At 37.3% G+C, this 19,739-nt stretch overlaps 1 protein-coding gene across 1 annotated transcript in view; it reads left to right on the top strand.

Moving 5' to 3' along the window:
- The window catches only part of SPAG17 (sperm associated antigen 17), a 97,198-nt gene extending 77,847 nt beyond the window's left edge, over window positions 1-19,351 (top strand). Inside the window, 13 exon segments of the mRNA XM_026054285.1 lie at window positions 1,864-2,043; window positions 3,676-3,789; window positions 5,992-6,037; window positions 7,750-7,852; window positions 8,347-8,397; window positions 9,359-9,461; window positions 10,065-10,161; window positions 11,431-11,558; window positions 13,476-13,598; window positions 14,085-14,254; window positions 16,695-16,755; window positions 17,816-17,960; window positions 19,087-19,351. Coding sequence (XP_025910070.1) covers window positions 1,864-2,043; window positions 3,676-3,789; window positions 5,992-6,037; window positions 7,750-7,852; window positions 8,347-8,397; window positions 9,359-9,461; window positions 10,065-10,161; window positions 11,431-11,558; window positions 13,476-13,598; window positions 14,085-14,254; window positions 16,695-16,755; window positions 17,816-17,960; window positions 19,087-19,202 — 1,437 coding nt within the window. The 3' untranslated portion in view covers window positions 19,203-19,351.
- Window positions 19,352-19,739: the final 388 nt, after the last annotated feature.

Genomic DNA, 19,739 nt, shown 5'->3' on the forward strand with positions numbered 1-19,739 from the left:
AAGTATGTTGCTGCTTAAGCTATAGATAAGCTATAGATGTTGAGAAACAAATAAAGGTGAGACTAACACATTCAATTTATTAAGCAGAGGAAGCCAGAGATAGGCTTCCTCTGCTTAATAATAGGATATCAGGAAGAATTCTGTCTCTGTCTCTCTCTCTCTCTCTCTGACATGTGCGTGCGCGCACACACACACACACACACACACACACAGACATCATCAGCTGAGAAACATGCTGGTTACCACTCCAGGAAGATGACAGAAGATGGGAAGATCGTATAGAGGAATGTGACGTTCCTTTCAACCATTCTTAGCATTCAGCTCTTGGGTGGCGGATCGGCTCCACCATCTAATTTTTCTGCCTGTCTTCTACGCCTTGTCAGATATCTGCATAACATTACCCTTATCCCAGTTTCTAACACCAGAGGTCCTTATTAGCCAAATGTCTACACAGGCTGTCCATCATATCAGTCTGTAATGATACCACGATACATCTTTGCTTCAGGTTCAGGTATTACTCTCCTGCCTGCTGTTGACCCATGCCACAGATTGCAATGTTTGGTTCTTGTTTGCATTGTCATATCAGGCATGGTTCATTATACACAGTTCCTGGTTGCATCATACTCAGCTTTTGGTTGAGATGAGGTCATGGTAGTACTTGTATTTTCATATTTCATGTTCATATTTATATGTTTATCACCTTCTGTGTTAATAGATCATTAGTTCATTACAGATCATGGTATTTGATTAATCTGATTCCCTTCAGATTACAACATCATTATTAACTTCCATTTGAGAATTTTCAAATCTCTGTGAAGCTGATTAATTACATTCAAAACTTGTAAAGTAGGAAAATTACATTCCAGATTTCTAGATACAATACTAAAGCACAGAATGTGGTGAATTAGCACAAGTTACATGAGATTCACTGCACAATTTGTTCTAGACAGATATGTGCCCAGTTTCCTACAACCTGAAGTTGTAAGATATGATCAGTTCCAATTCAAAAGCTTTATGATTAATTCCAGAGAAATTACTGACTTACGCTCACTGCTGTGTTAGCACAAGTACCAGATATTGGACCACTTGTCTTGCATCTTGGTAATTTGGAAAGTTTCACTACCAAGATCACATAGACAGTCTCCCAGTAAGCAAGTGTTTCTAGACTGGAACCAGAAACCCAACTCTTACCTTACAAATCTCATATTTTAGTTATAAAATCATCCTTATTCCTAAAAATTATGAAGGTATTATTCTTAACAAATATGACTAGATTAAGTGAAAGTCACTTAACCACATATTAACCTCATTTTACTAAATAAACTCAGGGCATGCAGGATGGAGTTCACACAAAATGCAGCCACCTTAACTTCTTTTATATTCAATAAGGTAATATAGCAATTTTAGGAAGAATTTATCTTGCCAAACAAAGTGATTTTACAATAGATAAAATGTACTCAAAGTCTTGCACACTACATGATCTAGATCTGCACTGCTGTAAAGGGAGAAATGCTTAGCAGCTGAGACATCAGCCTTTCAGTTTGTTCACTATCCACTGGTTAGTGTTTCCAGTCACATTTTCTGCCTGTATGTACAACCAGCAACCTAGAATCTACACACATCTCTCAGCATTTGGATTAAAATTCTACATTCCAGTTATGTTCTCTAGAATAACCACAACATGAGAGCATTTGATTTAAATTTAGTAAGTTCCTTGACTCAAGTCCAGAATGCAATGAACTGTTTTTCACTCAGAATGCAGATCATGTTTTGTCAGCTGGATGTAGATACATAGATGGCTTTTGACAAGCCAGTAATTTAAGTAACCTCTTGTTCTTTTCGTTTGTTCTTGTTTGTCTTCAGAAGAAGACAGTTCCCACAGTCAAAGCACATGTTTGGAAGGGTCTCTGCATTGGATCTGAAGAGCAGACCTGCTTGCCAGTACCTGTGCGAAAATGTCCTAATAAACTGCAAATCCGTCAGCTGTTCCAGTATGAGCCACTCAGTGATGAACTAAGAGAAAAGCTGCAGCTTTCCCTCAAGGTAGTACTGTTAATTCATTCTTCCAGTGAAAAATAGGCAACAGACAAATTGGGTGGCATGAATTTGCAATATATGCTTGAGACAAGAGTACTAATGCATTTGAAGAAGATGCATCATTTCATATTCAGACAGGTGCTGTAAGAGAAATGTATTTCTGAAGCAGCTCAACTCTTTTACCCGAGGTACACTGAAGTACCCATCATGGATAGTGCACTAGTTTCCTTCTTGTCAAAATTAGTATCTAATATTCTTACTTTGCTTAGGGTTTGTTTTTCTACCAAAAACCTTAGAAAGTTAGCTCTGTAAAACCATACAAGAATTTCTAACCTACCATAACTCTACCGTTTACTTCACTGAGACACACTGTAGTCTTTGTTATGTATCAGGTCCATAGATCAGTACGGTACTGATCGAGTTTCTGCAGAGGTGCATTTCCCAAATGACGGTTTGTGAGGTTCAGTATGTCTCACTTTGCGTATTAATATTTGCATATTAAGTATACCCTCACTCAACAAATAAGCAACAAAACACTGAGAAAAATGTCAAGAAGAAAATGTGTATTTCTTCAAAAAGCTCAATCATAATTTACATTATCCCAGTTCTGAGATGATTGTTTCTACTAGAGCCCTTAAATGTGAATTCTCTTAAAAATGGGAACAGACTGCAGTTCACATCCGTCAGTGTTCCACAGAGAAGACTGAGATGTTCATTAAATAGTCTCTACGGGGAAGGAAAAAAAACAAGAGGCAGTAGTATGTATCCTCTTCTCTACTCCATATTTCTGTGTATTTCATTTTCACAAATAAACTCAGACTTTGCTCAGAATGGTGTAGGTAGCTCAGACTTGACTGCAGGTCTGCAATATAACATAGCTTCCCTAGCTTCCACCAACATTGTTTCCCAGAGCTGTCATACAGTGTTCTTCTAATTGGCTTTCACTGTTTCATATGTAACTGCCTACAGTGCTCTGGGACAGCTAATATAAAAATATGACATTCTGAGTTCTATCACCCTATTGATGTCTAGCAAATAGCTATGTAGCCTTCTGCCAAAGTGTGTGCTCATTGTGCTGAAGTGTGTGCTCTGTTTTAGTCAAAACATTGTTTTATTGCTCACACAGTTTACTCACACACACACTTTAACATACTTGTTGGTGCATACTGGTTGGTGCAACTGTTGGGAAGCCAACCCTGACTGCACACTAGGAGCACACTAGGGTGCTCCAGAAACTTTTCAGAGCAACTAGACTCTCTTGGATATGGTCTGAGTTGTCCAGATCATTGTGGCTGTGCAAGTGGCCTGGTAGAGATTCAGCAGTCATTTGGTGTCCTCAGTTCATCAGTTGCTGACAATTCAACAGGATTGCTAGTCCTCAGAGCTGAATAGTCCTTGTCAAATTTTCACAGGCTATTTTCTTACCACATATTTTTTTCTTTAATCTGTTGTTTTGTTTTTGTTTTGTAACTATTTCTTAGAACCTCTGCATATACTCACTCACACAGAAGGAGCCCTTATGACTTTGAAAAATATGCAGATTAATACTACCACAAACTCTTTTCTTTCTGTATATGTCCATGAAGTTTGCCTCTGCAAGTATCTCTCCTGTTGTTTCTCCATTCATTGCTACACCAGGAATACATAGACATCATTCTGAAGCAGGAAAATGATCTGCAAGAGATGAATGTAAAAGAACCAAGAACAGAAGAGGAAAAGAAGAATGCTGCAGATCTCCTTGAACTGGTCACAGTGAGAATAAATATTTATAAAAGTTTTTCAACAAATATATTGCACTGCATTACTAGTGTCACATTAATAAAGTAATAAATGTTAGAATAGCAGGATGATAGAATGCCAGCTCTGCTGTAATATAATAATAATGCAGAGCCTGGCAGTGCTTGGCCTTTAACATTTTTAATGAATCACACTACTGCCATATTGGAGAAAAATAATAAAAAAAATTTAAAAGTTTGATTCTTCAGAATAATGAATTCCTAAACACGCAGGCTAAAGAGACTGAAATTCATATGCCCACCGACATTAAGATAAGAACATTTGCAATCTGTTAATACTGCACCTTGGTGACTTGTCTTTGAACCACTACCTCCTCATCAGTAATGAGAATTTAAACCTGCTTTTGGAGTAATGTGAAAATACTGTTATCACCTGTCTGTGGTGAGCAACACATAAACTTTTGGGAAATGTGCTCTGCTAATTTGAGAGTGAGAAGCAAAGGGAGGGGAATAACAAGTGAAAAAGGTAGGAAAATAAGGGAAGAGGGACAGGGTAACAGAAAATGGTGAGATTAGTGGGAAATGGATAACAAAGGTAGATTAGAAGGTAGATTCAGGTAGATTAGGTAGATCAGGTAGTGAGTGGGAATTAGGATGTGTTAGGATATTTAACAGACACTTTATACCTCACATGCAGAATGATCAGTTTGCTGTATTTCAGTACTTTAAAACATTTGTTTCCTAAAACTTTCTTTACATTTGGTTATCTGTCATTATGTAAATTCACTCTAGATTTTTACTAGTTACTAAACACAGATTTTTTTTGTCTCATATAGAAAATACTTTATTCCTTTTTACATAAATAGCAAACATATAGTGAGCTAAAACACAATTAAAAAGTCTGGCATTTCTAAAATAATATCTGGTCCTTTAAATTTAAATATTCATTGCCAGATAATATATCAAAAATGAGTGTACTGTAGCAAATAAATATCATCCTAGGCTTTGAGTCTACCAATTCACCTTATCTCAGCATGCAATGACATTAAACATGAGATCGTTTCAGTCATTAATGATGTTGATTTCTTTTTCCTAGATGTCTAGATAAATCTTTATTAGTTTTTCCTTTCAAGATTAAAAAATATAATTATAGAATGTGTCCTTTTTAGCCAAGCTAGTATTTTCATTCACTGATTCAAACTAAAGCCTTTTTTAAATATTAAAGGCTTTCATTTAGATATTTTCTCAGTGTTTTCAAGTTGCATACAAGTATTAAAGAGAGTTCAGAGTGGAGAAAAGAAATATCTAGCAAAATAGCAGGAAGGAACTCAGCATTTCTGGAAAGAGGAACACTCTAATCCATCAGTGACTTGGTCTATCTCTATCCTCCAGGCAGACATGTCATTGCTTTGATGAGACCTACTGAGTTGGTGAATCTCACATGTTCGAATAGACTTGTCTAATGACTAAATATTGTTTGTTGTCATAGCTACCCTGAGCACATTTCCAGGTATTGATTTCACACTGGACAACTTTTTCTCAGCTGTAGAGTCCTGCTGTATATCTTCCATGACAGAGGAACTGGTATCACGCTCTTCCCAAGACTCTACTGAAGCCTCTAGTACTCTTCTAGCCTAGCTCTGCTACACCCACACTTAGCCTAGTTATAGGGACTTTAGCTTCCAGTTAGCTATGGCAGCAGCAACATGACAATAAAACAAGGAAATTACAGCTGAGTGAAAGAGTCTGTTACTCTTCTGACACTTTATTGTAATCCAAACAACAGGAGAGCTTCTTAGTAATGAAACCTAAATAGTCCTGAACACATTTCCCATGTGCCTCCTTGTCAAGCCCATGAATTTTGGATTCAGTTCAAATCCTTCACGGAAGGACTTGTCCTTCAAAATCTTCTGCCTGAGCTTTTGAAATAGCTGAACTGATCTAAAAAGCCACAAACATTTAAAATACAAAGCCACTTATGAAGTAAACAAATATATATTTAGACAGGGAAATTTCTACTTCGTTTCTATTTTTCCCAGTTCATGTTTTGTCACATGCAGCAGTTCCCCTATTCTTGTAGTCACACTTTCAAGTAACAAAAGAAAATATGTTTAGGACAGAAGGCTTTTGAAGAGGCTGCTTTTTTTTGTTTGTTTGTTTTCTTTTTGTGGGGTCTGTTTCCCACCACATAGCCATGATTATTCCTCCTTCTTTGCAGTCCTTCCCTAACTTGGAGAAGTTATCCAAAGATCTCAGCACTGGAGGTAATAGTAGTTGACGACAGCCTTTTAAAATTGTAAAATGCTATTCTGCATAGCAAATTGTAAAGCACTAAAGTAATCTTTTTAGAGTTTATTTCTGTTAGGTCTGTCTGCTGTTAGGTTTGATTTGTGTTAGGTGTCTTCTGTTCCTGATACTTTTCTTACATGTGTGATACATTCATTTATAAAATGTTGTAAATTAAAAACTGCTAACCAACTCAGGAGAGTAGAGGTGACGCTTAACTAATTAAATATTTCAGTATTTCATCGAAGACCTTGTCTGGTAAGTACCACACATCTTCAGAAATTACGTATTCAAAAATGGTTACATTGAGGACTGAAAGTGAATGGCATGCTTTTCACAGGTGATTGGAAATTGCTATCATCAATGATATAGTACATCTAAAGACCACTTAATTGCCAATTTTAGGCATATGTATTTGTCATTTTGACTCACATTCTCTGGTATGACAACTATGGACACAGCTCTGTGTAGTTAGATTTATACATATATTAATGTGTCAGATAACTTTTTCAAAGTAACTGCACAGCTCCTGATTGTTTATCACATTTGAAAATCTGATCTCAAACAATTAAATATTTTAGTATTTCCTTACCTCAGGGAAAATATGAAATAACGTATTAATCATCCCTCGTGATTTTCTATAAAAGTTAAGAACATGATACTCACTAGCATCTATTAATATTTTCAATAGGTACAAATAAAAATTAAGGAAGTTGTTTCTTTCTTTAAAATATAAGTTGATTTTTTCTATAGAAAAATCTGTAGTATTCAGTCCCCTAGTAATACTAGCCTTCAGAGCCTTGTTTTTCATCTCCTCGCTGTCCAAGAGTATTTCTATTTGTCCATAAATAGCAGAGCATACTGTCCAATGCAAAGAGAAACTGCTTCAACAAATGCTCACTACACAGTTTCCTGCCTAAAAAAATACTAAAATGGAATTGGACTTATAGATTTATTAATGAAGAATACAGTGTAAAAGAGAAGCTCTTAAACAGATGCAAAGAAAAAGAAGGAAAATAGAAGTATGCTTTTTTGGCAAAAAAGTTAACCAAAAAGATCAAATAGACAAGTATTCCTTCAGAGCCACATTTAAGCTCAACTTAACTAAGCTGACAGTAATAAAGGCCACTGAATGCATGTCTTATTTTCTTCAGCTAGAGAGAGAGGCCTTCAATGTCGTTCCCGGTCAGAAATTGGTTGAATGTCAGCAGTTTTTCCTATTCATGAGATTTTTTTTTTCTTAAAAGAATATAAAGCTATTTCAGGTAATATGGGTTTGGGATATGTATTTCATCTGCTTTGTGCATTTTTTTTTTCCCTACTGAATTTATTTTCTGCTTATGTTCTTCATTTAATTCTGGAGTGTCCTTTCTACCTCCTACCTCACAGCCTTGAAGAGTCTGCAACTGGCCTTCCTCACAAAGGGGATTGGTTGTCCTTAAACCAGAGAAGCGAACAAGTCTCTCTTTCGTTGGCTTAGCAGTACTACCCTGGAAATGAAATTTTAATTTGAATAAAAATCAATCCAATGAATAAGAACTATTTGTATATTTACTATTTAAGCTCTATTTTTTAATCAAGGGACAGAAAAATGCATTAAAAATATATCCTATTTTTACTATTCTTAACACTTATCAGTGCTTAACTGAACATGCATACTCAGTATTAATCATCTGCATTTACCTTACAGTTCACATATGTGAGTTATATGAAAAGGCAGTGGCTTCTCAGTTCCAGTGCTCCGCAGGGAAGACAATCTCTAAGCAACCAAAGGACCACTGGCAGACATTCAGGTAGGACAGTCCAGTGAAAATAGATGTAGCTGTAAATAATGCAGAAGATGAATAAGCAGGCAGCAGAGGCAATGCACTCTGCATGCTTTCATTAAGAACAATGACCTATATCTCTAGATACATATCACAATACTTTACTAGTTTTCCCGGTGATTTTGTCTCCCTGTGCCCCTCCTTATCTCAAAAATACTTTAAGGTATGTTAGAAAAATGCTTTGAGTTTGTGGTTTTTTTTCGGGGGGTGAGGGTGTTGTTTGTTTCTTGTTGTTGAACAACATAATAAAAGTAGAGAAGCTCATGAACAGTTTTGCTGCAAAACATATGAGTACAATTCAGAAGTCATTAAAAATACTAATATAACGTACTTGTGTAAGTAGTTTTCATTCCAGAGTTATCCTGCAAATATTGGGGGAAAGGAGGGATGGCGGGGAGGTCTTACAGAATATTATATTACTTTTCTCATTTTCTTTGCATTTTCTTTTACTGCTTACTCAGCACTGAACTAAAAACGATGTCTAAGTGGAAGAGCAGACTAGAAGAACACAGGTACCGTATTAAGACAACAGAAAGTTAAAGTTAATTCTTTTAAGAGACAATGAAGTCTGGAATGACTGCTGGAAGACTGCTGCTGCTTTCATAACATCTTGGATAGTGTTCTTCCGGTTCACCTGCAAATAATATAAACATTGTTTAAACTGAGAAAGATTGGTCATGGTTTCAGTTTGATTTAGACCATTTTTATACCAATAAAGCATTCATTCAGAGCCTCTATTGCAGAGAACACTATATTATATTCACCAGAGAGCACTCTGGTGAATCTTATGTTCAGGAATTTGGACAGACTTCTGCGTACCCACAAAATTTCTCTACGCATTAAAAGGGGAAATTTAGCTTCATTTTGTATTATAAATTTTAGCAGTCATAGTGCATCTGAGGTAGTGATTCTCAGATGTAGAAGCTTTTTGGAAAGTTTAAATACACTATCAGCACTCAGACATGTTCAACAAGATCTAGAGAACCAGAGGAAGTTTTGAGGAGTTCTTTACAAGAACCACTCCACAATTTATATGCATTTAGATCAGATCCTTTATAAATCAGCATATGAAGAGGAGTCTGTCTCAGCATGCCTGGCCAGCTGATGCTTAATCTGCCTGCTGTTTTCATCTTACCTCTGTCCAACTTCTTTCTCGGGTACAAGGCTTTGTACTTCTCATGGTACGCTTCAAGGCTCTAGCAGCTGAACCAACCTCATAACATATCCAAACCTCGTAGCTGAGTTAGTAGATGGTCCTTTCTGTCTTCACTTGTGTGTGCTTTCTCAAACAAGTAGCTGAGAAAATTGCCAATTACAAGAATATAATTCAATGTGATTAGCCAGAAAAAAATGCAGCTTACCTTTATCACTTATATTCCTTGTTGTTTCAGATATAATACTGGAAAACAGAATGAATGTAGTTATAATGTGCTTTTCTTTCTTTTCCTACCCACAATGGCAATACTTTCTTAGGAAGGAACTTGATGAAGGAAAGAAGTGTTTACTAGAACTAAGAAACAAAATAATTCCTCCATATTTTGAGTCAGAATTTGGCCATGAATTTCTTCTGAAAAAGGTAATGGAGCTAAAAACTGGATGAGTTTGTGTTAGTTCAGGTAATTTCAATCATAGTTACAGAAAGCCAGTTGTGGTTTTACATTTCAGCCTCAATTTATTATGGCAAGAAGCCGTTACAGAGGACAACTGTGACTGATTAAACCCTGGGAATTGTATGTATTTATCAAAGAAAATATATCTCAGGGAGGATTTTTGTTTACTGAGATCAGACCCTCTAGATTCCTTTTATAATGTCTGAAGAGAGCCTGATTCAGAGCAGAAGCTGAACCTTGGGTGTTTTGACCCACATCCGGAAAGCCTCTTTCTTGTTACTTAGGGAGGAAATCAAGAAGGCTAACCTTTCTACATTAAAGCTGGCCCTGGGATCATTCCTATGATCAGGCCTTACAGCCTGATCAATTCTCTGAAAGTCTAAAGCATACTAAAAAGTATATACTTCAGAATCTGAGGAATCCTTATGCATACCAGTTTTATTGTTACTGATTTGGTTCTGTTTGTTTCCTTCCTTTGCACCTTTTTAGAATGTGTTAGTTTGCATAGCGTCATTTTCAGTGGCATGTCTGCTTGGGAGACCTAAACCCTGTTTCTTCTTTTTCTTTAGTTTCTTGATATGGAATCACTATCTAAGAAACTTCCTACAGTTCCAAAAAAAGAAAATGGCAATCTGCCTTCACAGATCATCAGAAACACTACAATGGGTAATTTGAGCTTGAATGTTTGCGTGTTTCAAAATCATCTTTATTGTTTTTTCAGTTGTCTCTTTTCATATTGTAGTAAAATTTAAGATTAAATTATCTGACACTATGTATTCCCAGGCATTCCCAGGCACATGATCTTCTCAGATTGCTCTGGCTACATATCTGATAAATAAAACATGCCCAGCAGCATGGAGTAGGCTGCTCTTGTGTTGGTAAATGCAGTCTTCAAACCCAGGGAAACCTTATCCCTGGACCAAGATCTTGTGCCTCACAGTGTCTTGTGACTAGACTGAAGAGGCACAGGTCAGTATCATGCCAATGTTCTAACAGTTTAGCAGTATAAATTATGTTTCAGTACCTGGGAATGTTCCTGTTTAATTCACTAATATAACTGTAATCTCTATGTTTAGTGTGTTAAAGGAGTCTCTGTATATTTAACTAAATGAGTAAGAACCATAGGTTTTGGATACAAAGCAAAAGAACTGGGTTGTGAATGAGGAGGTAAATGAATGCAAAATGTTCTCCACTGCATGGCCTGGGGTGGATGAGGAGACTACATTTGGAAAAAGAGTAATGTCTGTATAGGTAACATCTGGGAGTTGGAAAAAAAATGAAATAAAATGTTAAGGAAGCAGTTTTGGGAATGTGGTAGAAGGGAAATAGAACAGGAAATATGCAGGGTGAGGGCAGTTTGTAGGATACAATAAGGAAGACTGAAGAAAAAGAAAGCAGGGAGTGGATAATGGTAAGCAGAGAACATGTAAACCATCTGAGGTTTGAGCCTTAAAGCACTGAGAGGAATGCTTCAGTTCTATTTGAAAAAAAAGCCCTGACAAGTTACTGAAATGACATTATGAGAGTAAAAGCATCCTGACATACACAGCAAAGCAACATATTAGGAAAGTAGTCCTCCTTAAGTTTCTATCAGATAATGTTTATTCCCATGTTTCCTCATTTTGCTGTCACCAGAATGGCTATGTTGGACTGTCTTTTAGACCTTTTGGGTGTACTTCTCAATTCACCAAAGAACAAGATATGAATTATCACAAAATATAACACACATTTTTGATCCCTGTTGGCCAGGGAAGTGAATTAACACATGAAAAATTTAACCATCATCCTTGGTGATTATGCTTTCAAATAAACTGAACTTAGACAACAAAGGCTGTCTAAAATGAAGTGCCAAATACTCTGCTTTTTTTTATATACTTTCCTGGCAACAATGATGATCGTGACACTTGTCAATGTATATTCTTGTTTTTCCTTTAGTATCTGATTATCTCAATATCACAAGTGATTCCTCACCTTCACCTGGTTTTCTGCTACAGATTCACTCACATGAAAGTGAAGGTCCCAGCACGCACTTGCCAACAGGTAAAGCTACCGTCCAGAATGTAGTTTGGAGCAGGTTATTTTCTAGTTTCTTAAAGCTTGACAAAATAGCTACAAGAAATTTAAAGCCAGTTATTCTATTCAGCATTCTGAATACATCTAAGGCAAGACTGGCAGAAAGAGAGAGAGCAATGTGCTATAAAAATATTAGGAGGGATTCTCTTCTTACACTAGCAGACTGTTAGAACAACATGGGGACTGTAGAACTGGATACTCAGATAAGAAGTCCTATGCTAAAAATACACGAGCCAACTTTTCCTGCTTATAAAGGCTGGTAAGACAGGACTTCAGAAACGGAGTTTGTTACATGGTCTTTGCCATTCAATGACCCAAGTGAGTTTTGCTTTCCTGGCTGCATCTATGTTATTGTTTTATTTATTGTTTTTTTAAAGCAGTCACTAGTCTGCTTTAATTAGACCTAAGCTTTGGCTCCCACATATATGCCACACCAGCTGAGTCTTAGCAGTGCACACTGAAAAAAAAAAACTGTTTCTGCATCTCACCTTCTAACCTGAAGATTCTTCCTCTCTACTTCCTTTCCCTCCCATTACCAATTAGCATTCTTTCTTAAGAATGCTCTTAAGAGGTCTTTGCAACAGCAGTTGCATTAAAAGCTGCTAAACTTCCCCTACGATGTATACTCACTTGCTAGACCTCAGGGCAGACACTCTAATGAAAAATGAAAAGCAGTTTTCCGTGTGTCTGTATATGTGTGATATTCTAAAACTACACAAACTTCAACAAAGCATAAAGATTGCTAACCTTTAGGCAAAACAACAAACATTAGTATGCTTTCTCCACTACATCCATGCTTAGCATTTTTATAAGCCCCAGGCTATTTATTGTCAAATGGGAGTCCCCTCTTCCTCTACAACCTACCCTTCTATTGTTTGGAAATAAGAACCTGTTGAGAGAAGGAACCTGGAGAAAAACCTACTCTCCAATTATATTTCTGCCTTCTCAAAATGACTAACTGACCAGATACATAATGGCATGATTTCTCACAGCCCAAACTGAAAAAAATCAATTTTCTTCATTACAAAGTATTGATCCAGAAACTGACTCTTGGCGAAAATGTAGTCACCATTGTTGTGTTTATGCTACAAAGGTGATCACACTTTACAACTTTTACAAAAAGCTATATGTATCTTAAGCCGTCAAGCAAAAGAAGTTTAGATCCAGTTTTCAAAACAGCAGTTAAATTGTGTAGTAACTAACTGCTCTGGTAATCCAGAGCTCAATCTACTTACATTATACAGTGGGACACAGATCAGAATGTTTTTCAGTTCCAGAATCTAAAAGCATGCAAACTCATCCACATGTTGTTGCTTTCAAGCTAGTAAATCCTGCTCAGAGACAGGGTCTGTAAATTGATTATAGCTTTGTACTACCACAGTTGTCCTGCTTTGGGACCTTGGCAAGAATTTGTTATTAAATGAATGTATAGATTTGGCTTGACAAACTTGGCCATTTCTGCACAATCTGTCTGCACAGTCTGATCACTGTGCATTGTAGCCGTGCTTTGGATTAGTTCCTAGGCTTGATTTTAACGCTTGGAGTTTTTGTTACTTCCCATTTTTGAACACTTTCATAGGATTTTTATACCTTCATTGTTGGTTTTCACTGTGATGTCTTCAACTATTTAATTGTACTAATTATAGTACATTTGTACTTATTGTTTCAATTCTGATTATTTATTAGAGGTATCTAAAAGTGACCATCTTTCCCCTAAATTGCTTTGTTACATAAAAAAAAAAAAGAAACCTAGCCTGCTGCTGTAGCGCTAATCAAACTCTACAGGTAAATAAAGGTTTTATTTGAAGAAGAACTTCACAATTGGGCTCTTTTTTTATGCCGTTGAAAATCTTTTTTTTTTTTTTTCAGCAACAGGCTATCTGAGCATGGCTGAAAGATTACACAAGGCACCCTTTAGACCTACAATTCAAAGTCTGCTGGTAAATGCTACAAGGCAGTCAAGCAAAGAGAAAGTAAAATTATCACCATCTCTCCAGGGGAGGATGCCAGACTCCATACCAAATAAACAAGTAAAATAACAGGTTTTTAGTTATCCTCTTAGTCATCTCCTTTGATGAGATGCTAGATACCCCTTCACTCTGCATCAACACTGTAAAGCATTTTGTGTCTGTTTAGTGAACAATAGCACTGGCAATTTATTTTTAGCAATGACAGTTTTTAGCACTGGCAAAAGACTGTTGTATGCTGAAAGCAGAACTCTGTACCAGCCATCCACATGACAGCCCTGATTTTCAAAAGAGAGCACATCCTCAATTCCCCCACCAAGACACCTGAATGGCTCATTATGTCCAAGATCTCAGACTAGTATAAATTGGCAAACGATATCAAAAGTAATTAGCTTTACCCTCTTCTTTTTATTCAAATTTGTGTCTTTTTGTGATAGCTTCATGACAAGTAGAGTCAAATGTAGAAAAAGTGACAAATATTATCTGAGTATTGCTTATTCAGAACCTGACTTATGCCACCAACTTTACTGTGTAATTTTATTTGCAAAGGTAGATAATCCTGTTGGGGGACATGTCAAGACATGTTCCCTTGCAAGAACGAAACAGCAGCTGAGTTCATTCCATCTCATTCCACCTAACGTGACATTTGGTGTACTGAAGGAAGGCTGCACCTACACTGCCACTGTAATCCTGAAGAATGTTGGGGTGAACTTCTCCAGGTTGGTTCAGATTCTCAGGAATTCGCTTTTGATTGTCCAAATATGCATTGTTTGTAAATTATTGCAATCTGATCTGATTAATAAGAGATAATATGGTATTTTTATGTTTGGATTCACTTGATGATGACAGACCAGATTCAGAAAAGATAATGTTAGAAATATTTAATGTTTTTTGAATATTGATAATTTCATGTATTACTAATAATAATGAAGATGGAAAGTAGTAAAGAACAGTAAGTTTCATATGCATAGACCTGCGCCTATAGTGGGTGACTTACAGTTTTTTTATAGAAGTTCACTTTTTCAGGGACTAAACTCTGTCATGGTAACTGATATTACTCTTGCCTTTGAGGAATGCTGCTGATTGCTCCAAGTCTGATGATGCAAACTGGAACAACTGCAGTCAGGCAGCCATATAGCTTTGGCTGCATTGAAAAACAGTTTCAGTGATAAAACCAGGAGCAGGCAGAAGATGAAACAGTTGAAACAAAGCATTTACTTATAAATACATTCCACTTGCATCCACACCCTATTAGTGGTTGATAGCTCTGCATTGCATTCTAGTCTAGTGAGGACCAGGCCATTTTAGGTCCACAGTCCAGCAAATTGTCCTTGAATTACTTGACTGGAGCTGGAATTTAGAGATCATGTAAACACAGTAAAAGATGCTTATATCTGCTTTTTCTTCTATGCTACAAAGTTCCCTATTTGAGTGACTGCATATTTGTTCATTCACTAGGTCCTCTCCTGCACAAGTACAGTCTCTGTCTTTACTAAATTCAGCAGTTAATAGACAGGTGTGCTTGTGACCCTCGTCTTCTTACACACCATACATGTAACACTAAAGAGGGCAAAGCATTTTCTTACTGTTCTTTTTTTTCCCCATAGCATTTATTTTATCTTTTCTATGTGTACTTTGGCATTTAGCTTACAGGAGAGCCTGCAACAGTTAAGTTCTTACAGTTCGGGGGCTTCAACCTAAAGTTTGTCACTTCAAAATGGGTTCATCTGTACAACGGCAATCTGCAAAACCAGATTGCAGCTGGTTGGCCAAGCAACTTGCCACCAGCTTGCTTGGTGGCAAGATTTCATTTCAGAAGGCTGCAGCTGACATTTTTATTGCTTGGGAAAGGGTTAAAAGCTGAAAAACAAACAAACAAAAAAAAAACTTTCAAAATTCCTGAGCTCCAAGCAAGACATTGTCCAACATCAGCCTCTTTGTCTCACTTAGCCCCAGTTACCACCTGCAACTGGAAAGATTCTTAAGTCTAAACAGGCACTTTCAGTTAACTGCTAAATAAGCTATCTTCCCACTATTTGTCCTAAATAGTGTGAGTATCCAGTCTTTACTGCTAAGGTCAGCCCTCAGGAATCCCAAACCCTGGAAATGAGAGAAAGTTAGGAGAAAGATAGACTTTCCCTTGCTTGACAATGATTGCTCACTTAGGCAAATTTGACACTCACAAATCCATGGGCCCCAATGGGATGCACCCATCAGTACTGAGGGAGCTGGTACTTATTATTGCTAGGTTATCATCTCCATCATCTTTGAAAGGTCATTGAGAACAAAAGTGGTGCCTGGAGACTGGAAGAAAGCAAATATCACACCAGTCTTCAAAAGAAGGCAAGAAGGAGAGCCCAGGAAAGCACAGGGCAGTCAGCCTTATCTCTGTCTAGTTTCTCATAACCACCAGAGTTCCATAGAAACTACAGAAATTGTGGCAGCATTTCTGTAATTCTACCAGAACTTTCCATAGCACTGAGCCTTATACTGAAAATACCTCTCCCTCCTTTTTTAACAGCTTTTTGTGTAAGCGCTTGCTGGGTGCTGTTCTTGAGGTGGAAATAAAAAATCTCCCAGTATAGTCTACAGTGATGCAAAAGTAGAGAGGTCTTAACAGTGATTGTTTTTTTTTTTTTTTTTTGCATAGAACAAACCTATTTTCATGCTGGAGGTGATGTCCTGTCACAGTGATTTTCAGTAGTGTTGTTGCATGCAGACTGAAAAAGGACTGCAGAGATGTATATCCACGAAATAGGAATGAAGAAGTAAAACCATTACTTTAGTGGGTAGTTAAAAGAGATATGTTTACAACAAATGTATACCAGTATCATGCTGTCTGCAGGAGAATCATATCACAGAACATTAAACAGATCTCTGGGTCTACACACATGCACACACGACTTTGCCAGAAAAAAGTGGAATTTATACTTGTTTCTTTTGTGTACATAAACTTAAAATGTAGGTGTTTCACATTCTGTTGTAAGAACTCAGCAGTTTAACAAGCTCTTCGGAAACCTCAACTTATTAATATACCGCTTTGCTTTTTTGTTCAAAATTTCTTAAATGGTGCTTGGCTAGAAGCCTGGGGTTCCTAGTAGTTCCACCTGCCTGCCTGGGGTGTTTCCTGGCAAACTGATATTCTTTTCTTTCTCACAGATTTTGGGTGAAACCACCACCTCCACACACAGGACTGAGAGTGATATACAAACCAGGACCTGTAAGTTATACAGAAGATTCTATTATGCTCATCATACAGCCTTCAAGGTCATGCATAGATGCTCCCTCACCAGCTCTCTAGGAGTATAGCTGGCCAGGATACATGAACTGTTTAAAGCTCATTTCAAGCCTTCTGCTATCCTTCTGCTTTCCTTTCTCAAGCCCATTGTGCCATGAGATCCTACCCAGAGGACAGAAGCATGAACATCATAAGCTCTGTGGAAGGTAACAGGTCAAGCCCTGAGGCTAAAAAGAGCTTTCTATTTGATGCAAACAGGATACTCTACCACCATCTCTGATTTTTCCCATGGTTTAGGTATATCTGCTCTATGTGTCATGCCTGGACTTTATTTCCGTGTCTAAATAAGTCTAAAGAGCTGAACCTGGTAAACTCTCACCTCTCATTTCTTTTCCTGTTTTTCCACTTGCTCTACTCTCTTTATCTAGCACAAGTCCCATAACACATTAAATTATCCCATCAAGTACAAAGCTATAATGCATTCTGCCTTTGTTCAGTTTGTCATTTTGCTTTTTACCTCCCTGCTGTGTCTGAGCAAATCCTGTATGCTGGCTGGTATCCTCAGAGCACCCAGGTAAGATCAGAAGCTATCTTTGCCCAGGTTTAAGTCATGGATTCAAGCAGCAATGACCTGTGTAAGGAGAGCCACCAAAATACAAGTTACACCTCCCAGCCCAGAGCCCCAAACACAATCCAACACTTGCACTTCTCTTTTCCTTTCCACACATACATCCCTTTCTTATCTCCATTTTCTTCCTACACCTTTGTTCTTTTTTGATTGCCTTCCAACTTTCTCAATTCTCCAGTTCCTTCTGGATCCTAAAAAGAAAGTCAAAGGGAAATAAATGAGAACGAGCAAAAAAAAAAAAAAAAAAAAAAAGTATGGCAATTTGAATTCGCTAGTGACAATCACTGGCAAGAGCTGTAATGTGTGCAGTGTACTAAGCCTTTCCTTTCACAGACCAGGTAGAACAAGAACCAAGCATTGCTGAAGGGGTTGAAACATACATCTTATTTGAGGACAATCTTCCATCTCTCCTAGGTGGCAGCAGGTTTGCAGGTTGAACTGGAGATAGAGATTTTTGCAATGGCAAATGGAAGAGAAGATACCGATGGCCTTGAAGAAGTTTCCCATCATATTGAAATATTAACAGAAGCAGAGACTCTTCTACTTCCAGTGAGGGCAAATATCCTTTAAATTCTCCCATGCCATTCCTCCAATAGCATCAGTCCCAGGAAGTGTCTACCTTTAGGAGTTGTAAGCATGATTTCTGATGCAGGCAAGCTTTTATTGCCCCTTTTTGGAAACACAGAACACAACAATGGAGAATTTATGATTCCAAAAGTAATTCAACTCAGAGGGACAAGATATTGAAAACAAGTGGTTGGAAGCCCAGAGGATATGGCTTTTAGGAAATATATAAAGGGAAAAAAAAAAAAAAAAAGAATTTTTCTCACTGATAGAAATTCTTTAAAGGATTTTTTTTTTTATTTGCAGGTTTTTAACCTATAGTAGGACATGATAGGGCAGCTTCACCAGAAACAAAAATCTCAACACTGTGGATACAAAAGGAAAGATGATACTATCCCTGTTTCAGTAGAAATTAGTTTTTAATTCAAGACAGTTACAATAAAAGAAAATAGAAAAACAAATATTACATCTTCCTTTGCACTCCAGTAGTTGTAATTACTGTTTTTCAGATATATTTGAAGACTCATTCCTTAAGGACAAGTTGAGAGGAGATGGAAAGGGTGATGATCTGTTTGTCCTTTAAGCAAATTTTCTAATTAAAGCCTCGGGAAAAAGTCTTCTGAAAAGCTATAAGTGCCTCCATACACATTGCCATGCCAGAAACTCTTGCTTTGTTAAGATTCACCCTTACCAAAAAAAAGGGATTCAGTATCAGTTGAGACTGACAAAGGGATTGCTAATTACAGCTGTGCTGGAGCTCTACACGTTCTGGAAGCTAGACTGAAACTCTCCTAATTTATTCTGTAGTGACACAAAATCATCTTTGCCAATGCTCTTTGCTGAGCTGGGCAATACAATAACTAGTACCATAGCAGCAAAACCAGTCCCTGCTTCATTCCCTTTCTCCCAGTCCTCAGTCACACACTTCCAGACTCAGCCTTGAAACATATGTACCTTCTCCTTCCTTAATATTTTACTTGGCCTCTATTCTTTGAGCTGAGTTCAGTAGTTGAGATTCAAGTCCTTTCACAGTCTAATTTCCAGAATTCATTCCCATTTCCATAGATGTTTTAGCTATACAAATGTACAGAAATGGTTAGATCCTTAACCTAATATTCTACCTGTGTTAACTAATGACATTTATGAGCACCGCCCACAAGGATATCCCCAGGGTGGGATGTCAGCAACTGTCCGGCTAATTTCTACAAGCCCCAAGGCCAAGTTCCAGATTAACTAGAAAGAATGATGTGAGTATCATCAAATAATGAAATACTGGAATTTTACTTGAATGTGTTTATGAAGACATCCCTATATGGTCTTTCTCATTTAATCAAAATAACATGAATAAATATTTTGTCTGTCTCCTATTAATAATAAAGATGACCCAGAAGTTGCACTACATTCTGACTTCAGACATGGCTGCCTGAAACATGACAGTGGAGATATTGTTACAATCCTAATCCTGATAATGATTACAAGCCTAATGTTTGATACTGTGCACTTCAGAAGTGTGCTGAGTGACTCCCGATAGGTTTGCATTTTTAAACAGGAGTTAGATAAGTATAACTTGGTGAGGTACTGGACACCTTTCTTTGGGACTGAACATGTGGCAATTTTCACTGGAGTCAGCTGTGACTCTTGGAGAAAGACTCTGTAGCAAATATTACTGAGCTGCTCTAGCCTTTGTATTTTTAAGTTGCGGTTTGCTTTCCAATCATCAATATTCTTTCTGTGCACAGACTGTTCACCTATCTTTAATTACCTGCAGACACAA

Source organism: Nothoprocta perdicaria, unplaced genomic scaffold, assembly GCF_003342845.1.
Source record: "Nothoprocta perdicaria isolate Ctin4 unplaced genomic scaffold, notPer1 scaffold_120, whole genome shotgun sequence".
Classification (NCBI taxonomy): domain Eukaryota; kingdom Metazoa; phylum Chordata; class Aves; order Tinamiformes; family Tinamidae; genus Nothoprocta; species Nothoprocta perdicaria.